The sequence below is a fragment of the Nilaparvata lugens genome, unplaced genomic scaffold (genome assembly GCF_014356525.2).
Source record: "Nilaparvata lugens isolate BPH unplaced genomic scaffold, ASM1435652v1 scaffold8007, whole genome shotgun sequence".
In the NCBI taxonomy this organism is placed as follows: domain Eukaryota; kingdom Metazoa; phylum Arthropoda; class Insecta; order Hemiptera; family Delphacidae; genus Nilaparvata; species Nilaparvata lugens.
In genome coordinates this window covers 2,839-11,710 of record NW_024093754.1, presented here as the reverse complement: position 1 = coordinate 11,710, position 8,872 = coordinate 2,839, and the positions used below count along the sequence as shown (strand labels likewise).

The window sequence follows — 8,872 nt, the reverse complement described above, 5'->3', positions numbered from 1 at the left end:
AAAATATTTGGTAAATTCTTGACTGATTTTTCAGGTATGCGCCAGAATCCTATAATCTGGCAAGGTTCACTTCAGCTAGCGATGTTTGGAGTTACGGGGTACACTGTGGGAAATGTTTTCCTATGGAAAGCAGCCCTATGGTGAAATGCGTGGCCAAGATGTGAGTATTTTGAGATAAAACATGTTTTGTTGTTTTGTAAAATATTATTTTCAAGTTGAATTTCAAGAGAACGAATACTAAAACCTACTGTGGTCAGTGAAGCACGAAACAGCATCTGAAAATGCAATATTTAAAAGTTTTTTTTAAATGATTGCGAATCTAGTTTTCAGATTCTTTGTCAATATTGAAAAGTATTTTGATTAATTATGATGAATGTACGTGTTCACTTTACAAATAAAACATCAGTATATAATGATTGATTTTTTTATAATTTAATTCAATTTCCAGAGATATATACTGTTTTCTAGGCTACCTAGCGTCTAATAGCCTCAGTCAAGCCTGTCCTGCAGTTTACCAAGTGGCGCAGAGAAACAAAATATTCGGAATAATGCAATTTCCACGAATAAACATACTCATGAAACTATTTGATTGCCAATGAATTGGCGTCACTTGTTCATAGGTGTCTCTTTGAAGGATGTTCTCTTATTTATAGTTTGTGTAAAATAAGTTGTGACTTGGCCCTCCATCTGAAGAAATTACAGGGTTGCCAAATCGTGTAAAATTGCAAATTTCCAATTCAATTTCAGAATTGGATGTAGAATATCATCCCCGATATCCTAGTAGTACAAAAGGTTCAGGGTTAAAGGATTAAAGGAAATTTAACTTTATGATAAAATTTGAAACATCGCGAAGATTTGTTTTTCTTTTGAATATCACTTCTCTCAGAATCATGGGCGTCGTAATGTGTAATAATTTTATATAAAATAATATTCAAAATTTTATAAAGTGATATTCAAAGAAAAAACAAATCTTCGCGATGTTTCCAATTTTATCATATAAGTTAAATTTCCTTTTAATCTTTAACCCTGAACTTTTTTGTACTACTAGGATATCGAGGATGATATTCTACATCTATTCTGAAATTGAATTGGAAATTTGCAATTTTACATGATTTGGCAACCCTGTGATTTCTTCGGATGGAGGGCCAAGACTCAACTATTTTACACAAACTATAGCGTTCACAGCTTGTTATGGAAAGTCTGGAATAACAAGGTGACAAATCTTGGGGAATTGCAATATTTCGTTTACCTTTTTTTCAGTTCATGTTTTTTTGTAACACCCCCCTTTACACAGGGATAGTGGTAGTGCTTTCAAAATATTAAATTTGTGGCAGTTATATTGATATTTTCATAAAGTTTCAAAACCAGTCCAGTGGTCAATGATAACTAAATGGCAATGCATTCAAATCATTTGTGCAAATTTTTGAACAGCTACGAACTGTGCTGCGAACTTTAACATTCAACATTTCTAGTTTCCCCGCGTCACTCTGTTTAATCCATTGGTTAATTGAAGCTTCTCAATACTCATTCGATGTATGATGTTTCACATTACATCAAAATTTACTTATTACTGAAATCATTTTAAAATATACAGGGTGTCCCAAAAGTAAAGTGCCAAACTTCGGGAATAGGTTCTATGGGTCAAAAAAAAAGGAAATGTAGAATAATTTTTTCCTAAAACGCTTCGTTTATGAGATATTCGCCATTTTTTATTTTTTACAAAATAATTTTTATCTTCGAAGTTATCAAACCTATCGCTATAAAAATCGCTAGGTATGTTCAAATAAGAGGATGAACTGTAGAAAAAATATTCAACTTTGTCCAATTTGAAAATTCAAAATGGCGGCCATTTTAAAGTTTCAATCCATTTTTAGGAAATTTTATTTACAATCAGTCACCACAAAAAAGGAGAATCGGACAAGGCATAACAGAGATACAATGAAATGTGTGTTACAAGGCAGCAAAACATCAATTTGTTGTAAATAGCAAGGAAGCCTACCAGTCTGTATTAACATCAGAATTATGAATTTTCTTATCCAAGCACAAGAAAATCAGTAGGCTTCCTTGCTATTTACAACAAATTGATGTTTTGCTGCCTTGTCCGATTCTCCTTTTTTTGTGTTGACTGATTGTAAATAAAATTTCCTAAAAAATGTTTTCTTGGTAAATTTCTCTATCACCGTTTTCCCGCAATTTTGGATTGAAACTTTAAAATGGCCGCCATTTTGAATTTTCGAATTTGACAAAGTTGAATATTTTTTCTACAGTTCATCCTCTTATCCTCTCTATCACCGTTTTCCCGCAATTTTGGATTGAAACTTTAAAATGGCCGCCATTTTGAATTTTCGAATTGGACAAAGTTGAATATTTTTTCTACAGTTCATCCTCTTATTTGAACATACCTAGCGATTTTTATAGCGATAGGTTGGATAACTTCGAAGATAAAAATTATTTTGTAAAAAATACAAAAATGGCGAATATCTCATAAACGAAGCGTTTTAGGAAAAATTATTCTACATTTCCTCTTTGTTTTGACCCATAGAACCTATTCCCGAAGTTTGGCACTTTACTTTTGGGCCACTCTGTATTATTTTGATAGAAATTGGAAAATTATTTTCGTCACGAAAAACATGATAATCAAAATTTATTTCTAGGCAATCGATCTTGTTGAGAAAGGAGAACGACTAGAGAGGCCCCAGAACTGTCCAGTCGATGTTTACCAAACCATGGAAAGGTGCTGGCACTATCACGAAAGGGACAGGCCAACATTCGATCAATTGGTTGAAACGTTCACTGACACAACCTACATCAATGTACACCAACTAGTCACTGAAAAGGATATCAGCTGATACTGTCCCTCCTCACTATTCATTCGTCTTCCAAATGTATTACTCTCTATGAGAATCCATTCTCATGAATCATCTTCAGCATTCATTCTACTGTGATTGTTTCTCTACTCTCCACATCATCATTACTGTTTTGTGACTCTCTTATCATTTCAATAAGCTCTCGCTCAAAGGTTTATTAGAAACGGAATTAATTTTGTTAGAGAGTAACACGGTTTTTGAAAAGCATTCAAATTCTAATATGGATTATTATTTGAAAGAATCTAAAAGAATTGGTAAGCTGTAATCTCTCCTCCACTTATCTCAAAATGCCTGAATCTATAAAACCAGATGTGAGCAGATATTAGGCCGATCACTATCGGATTAAGCTTTGTTGAGATTAATCAAAGACACAATTAGCTTCCTCTAATCTACATTTCTTCAATGATGTGTGTTTCAATAGCCTTATTTCCTCTTATTTTTCGTTAATCTTAGAAATTATTTCTCACATTTTGACAGAAATAGGGCTTTTTAATGTATGGTGTTATTCGTTTTCACCCTATTTTAGTTATGGATGCTTTATCGAGCTACGTTACACCTTAATAGATGTACATCTTTATTATTCTGCATATCTATTGGTAAAAGTAACTTATAGTTAAATTTCAACAAAATCAAACTATTATTTTGCAACTCCATAACTCTGAAGAAGTAAAGAAGTCATGTATGTAAAGAATCTTACTATCAATATATTGGAAAATTCTTATTGTCGCTCTTTCTCTGATATTGAGGCGCGTTTGCCCTAGCTGCGTTGCAACGCACATATCTGCTTCAGCGCAGGTCAACACTATTCAGTTTATACTCGATCAACTTCCACAACGCAGAACTACTCTGCATCACAACGTAGGAAAACGAACTTTTCAACGTTATCCTGAGATTAAGATTTTATAACTTTTTTTCATTGACTGAGAGTACTTTTGGTATTTATGAATTATCATTATTTAATCCGTGCCATAGTATAAAAGCTATAATACTCTTCAAAAATAATTTTTGATGAGTAGGCTATTTATAGGTTTTTATTGTTTATAAAACTATAACTGCAATAAATTTCAAACTTGGAGTCCATTGGGACAACTTTGGAATTTGTCAATTATTTCTCTACGTTGTTTAATTTTGATTTACTGCATTTCACAAGTCTTCCATCCTCAAATCTATCTCGAGCATATCCTGTAGTGTGATTATCATTTGTGATTATTTAGTAGTTTAGCATCAATTGAATATATTATTATCATTGTTGTATTTTTATAATCTATTGAAATGAATATTATACAGATATTTTATGAAACTTTTTCTTCATGTGAATTCTATTAAAAATGTTGATTGAAAGTTTATATTGTTTGATTTCCAGTCAAAATACTTCATAATACTAATGCTAATATTAAGGTTCTTATCATATTAGGACACTAGTGAGACACCAACGAGCAAATCGCAGAGAATTCGTTTTTATGGCACTCATTATTAGGAGCCATAATCACACCAGATCTGGCCCAACACTAGTATCCGACAATCATTGCATGACATTCAACCGAATTGCTGCTATTTCACATTGCACCACTGGTGTCCCAGTTTGGTATCCTAGTGTAATATGGGCCTAAGTTAGTGATCCAGGTATGCAAGTCTATTCGAATCATAAAGTTGTGGGTACGTGACGAAGAATTCATTCCCAGACTAAAGTCGATTTGACATTGAGCTTTATTATCTTCGCTGCAACTACTGGAAAAAATTAAAACTCCATCAAGATTATTAAGTGATGACTTTCAAGTACCTTGTAAACATAAATAAAGATTCATAACAAAAAGCTTGGTCAAAAATAGTTTGAGTGGTAGTAAAAGTTGAAAACACACTGTCATTGAAAGTTTCAAATACACATTCAAGTATAATAAACTTTTCACGACTTCGTGCATTATTCATGTTCCATCCATAAAAATTTCTCATGGACATGTTGTTGCTGTAGGATTATAAATATTATTCAAATTTACCTAGTTAAGTAGACTTCAACATATCATATTTATGATTTACATTTCTCAGTGAATGAATGCATGGTAGGCCTATTTAAAAAAACACTCATAAACATCAATCACAATAGGTACATATTTAATATAATCTTCAATTATATTAGGTTTATGATAGTATAAACCCACCATTTCAGGAATATCATTCAAGACTTAAAAAATCTGCAAGAATAAGGTGAATCTGTCGGCATTGAAGTAAATTTTATTTATTTCTGATGTCACATAATTCCTAGTAGAAGAGGAAGCTCCGTAAATAAATTATACGATTGATTGAACTTACTTTCCATAAAGGAAAAGACTTATTGTAATTTTTTCATGTAATTCTTTGTTTAGAATCTAATTTGTGCATGGACTTAAATAGAAATCGTCTACTTAACTACCAGCGGAGAAGGTCAACAAGTATAATTGGATTGCTAATACTGAACATCACGTATAAGTAGAATGGTGTTTGAATAAAAAGCTTTGATGAAATATCGGTGAACTGAGATAGTGTAGCTTCTAACTTGTCAGTGAAAATTGTGTAACTAGTCGAGTATAATAATTATCCAGGATGGTGAAGCGATCAGATCGATCTCGGAGTGTTCCGCCTCTGATTCTCACCTTGTCATTGGGTAAGTTGTTGCTCTGTCGTATATCAACAGAACATTGACTATTTTCTCTGTTTATCGTCCCATCGCTACCTATCTCATTCAATAACAATGGAAAATTTAAGTACGAGTAATCAAGTGTGTAATATATGTACACAGATTTGAATTGAATGTATTACCATCAATCATTATAATAGAACTTTCATGGATGATGCTCACTTAAGTGGCCTATTTATTACTTGTGCGTAGGTAATGATCAGCTCATTTATACATAATTATATACATAAGTAGAGGTCTTGAGGTTATTTCTTTCGGTGAAAGGTATGCTAAATACCGGTACTCACTCACTAGTTGGAACTTTATCACTCGCACATATAGCCTATGTGTATTCCATACATTCCATCACATCACAGCGTATCAGTATCATATACAGCGAATCCTTTTCTTTATCTGCTTGCACACTGTCCTAAAATGATATAATAGTTATTATATCAATATTACATTATATGAAATTAACAAGATCGGTCTATTAGGGTGCCCCAAGAACGAGAAGTAGACTGTCAAGTTCCTTATCAGCAGTTATTGTTGATTAAAAACTAAAATTCATAGAAATTGATTTTTTCTTTAACTTTCACTCATTTTTGGAAAATCATAATTCAGTTCTCATTAGAGATAGAGAGTTCCAAAAGATCTCATTTCATTCAGAATTTTTGAATTAACAAAAAGGTGAAAGCAAATTTTTCTGTCCGATTAACGGATTTGGCTGGAACATTAACCGAAAATACGAGGTTTTTGGCCCACTCTGTATCTAGTACAAGGAAATTTTGCATGAATAATTGGTTCTAGACTCATGTATCCAAATAATATATAAAAAATTCAGAACTACAATATATATTGCCAGCACACCCCCTTTTCATGTCTATATTGACTGGATTACGATTCCAGTGGTCATTTGCATATGCATCGAATTAAGAGGGAAGGTATGTGCAAAGGCTAAAAATAAACTTTCTATTGGTGATATTCCTCAAAGTTTTACGATTTGTATACAATCAAGCTATCAAAATGAAAAAGTTTTCTCAGGAAAACATTTTTTTCCGATCATTACTTTTTGAGATATGAGCGCCTAAAGTTTAAATTTTTGGGACAGAACATTTCAAATTCAGTAAGAGATAAATCCATGAGATTAAGAAGATAGATTCTTTATGGTACTGTTGATCTAGTGAAGCAAAAGTTTTCAAAAATAAAACTGGTGTGGCGCACTCACACAACTTTCCTTGCCGTTATGAAAATTGATCACCTGACGCTAGTGTTCACGCGCATCTCAAGTCTACTACTTATAAACAAAGATCTGAGCCAGCTGGTGACAGGACAATAACGTTGGAGACATACGAGGTCTGCTATCTCTTCATAGTGAATCATTTAATAGAATCAACAGTTGCCAACAGTTTGCAATTTAAATGGATAATCACATTTTCTCGAATTCGAGCTTATTTTCAATTTTAGGTGAAAATGTTACTGAACATTAATGTAGAGTTTCATGCTCAATCTTTTCCACTCGAAATTTTTGTTTAAGTTGCATCTGAAGCCTGATAATTGGGAATCTAAAATCAAACTTTGCATGGATGGGGCAGAGCTCCTGAATTTTTTACAGATATGGGACTTGTGGCAGTTGATAGAGCTTATCAATGACTATTTTAGGTATGAATTTAATCAAAATCGTAGGAGCCATTTTCGAGAAATCACGAAAAACGCTGTTTTTGACAACATTTTTGCCATTTTAGCCGCCATATTGAATTGCATTTGATTGGAATTGTTCGTGTCGGATCCTTATATGTAAGGACCTTGAATTCCAAATTTCAAGTCATTCCGTCAATTGGGAGATGAGATATCGTGTACATAGACGCATATACACTCATCAACACACACACAAAATGGAAAATTTTTGACGCAGCAAAGAAAACCTTGTTTAATTGTGAAAGGTTATAGATATAGGCAAGATATTGACGTGCTGATGATACAGTGGTGTGGAGGGTGGCGTGCTACCAATTTCTCCTAAATAGTTGGATAGCATTTCACACCTATTAACCTAAAGGAAGTTACGGCTCCAAATGGTAGATTCTTGAAAACTATGAATGGATCTATTGCTTATGAATGAGAAATCCAGTTTTCAGAGCAAACCAACTTATAATCTTCAGAAGAATTTTGGCAATATACATCACAAATCCACAAAAACAATACCTTACACACTTAAGCATCTAACATCATTACAAGCTAAATACTTATCCATTTATATAGTTGAAAAACAATGGCTAAAGGCTTGTAGACACACAAAACAATTTTATACAAAATTAGAACACCATAAAACTGTTCAAAACTCAATTTAAAACATTAAAATTTCAATTAAACAGAAATATTCAGAGAACACAAAATTAGAACACATAGCCAGCCACATTTTTTAGAGAGAGGACCTAACAAGTACAGAGTAAAGCCCCACCTCAAACCCAGTGTCAATGTCATGAACACGTCACCGATATTAAATTCCAAAAAATTATGAGATTACAAGTTTAGAATTTACATTTTACATTGTTCTCAATAAACTTTATTCGAAACTGTTATTTTAAATTCATATATATCCTCTATATAATCCTCTATATATCCTCTATATATATATAATATATATATCCTCACTGATGACATCAGTGTTGGGCTGATCCAAATACTCATAGTGTTGGGCTGATACTTGTAGTCGACTGATGCATACAAACTCGATACAGGTGACTCTCAGTTAGCATTGCCTCATGCTTGTAGTAGACGGCTGCATACCAAACTCAATACAGGTGACATCTCAGTTAGCATTGCCTCATGCTTGTAGTAGACGGCTGCATACCAAACTCAATACAGAGTCACGTAAATTTTGTACCATATTAATTATACAATGTACATTTCAGGCTTGAAATGACAATGTAATTTGTTTTTTGGAAAAGAGATAGACGCTGCATACAGGATTTTTGAATCAATTCTTCCATGATACTGTGACTGTTATTCTGAATTCAAAGTTGTGAATGTGAACATGGATGGCAATTACCTCCAGGTAATGTGGTAGTGTTGAGTTTGAGTTACATGGTCAGCAATAGGCGTTGGCATTGTCATTGGCATATGCAGTGGTGTCGGCATTGGCATTGTCGTAGGCATTGGCATCAACATTGGCGCAGGCATTGGCATCGGCGCAGGCATCGGCGTAGACATCAAGTAGATATGGCATCGGCACAGGCATCGCGTAGACATCAATGTAGATATTGGCGTTGGCATTGGTGTAGACATCAGAGCAGATATTGGCGTTGATATTGGCATAGGCATCAGCATCGATATTGGCGTAGGCATTGGTGTATAT

The 8,872-nt window shown here is 33.5% G+C and overlaps 1 protein-coding gene across 1 annotated transcript; it reads left to right on the top strand.

Moving 5' to 3' along the window:
* The first annotated feature begins 33 nt into the window (after positions 1-33).
* On the top strand, positions 34-4,211 carry LOC120349039 (tyrosine-protein kinase SYK-like). Its single transcript, XM_039418983.1, has 2 exons — positions 34-160; positions 2,655-4,211. Exons 1-2 carry the CDS (start codon positions 113-115, stop codon positions 2,847-2,849), a joined length of 243 nt encoding a protein of 80 aa, XP_039274917.1. The 5' UTR covers positions 34-112; the 3' UTR covers positions 2,850-4,211.
* Positions 4,212-8,872: the final 4,661 nt, after the last annotated feature.

Excerpts from the sequence above, each read along its gene's own strand:
- LOC120349039 (XM_039418983.1), top strand. The coding sequence starts at position 113 with ATGTTTTCCTATGGAAAGCAGCCCTATGGTGAAATGCGTGGCCAAGAT. Across the intron at positions 161-2,654 it reads GTGAAATGCGTGGCCAAGAT|GCAATCGATCTTGTTGAGAA; the intron begins GTGAGTATTTTG and ends ATTTATTTCTAG.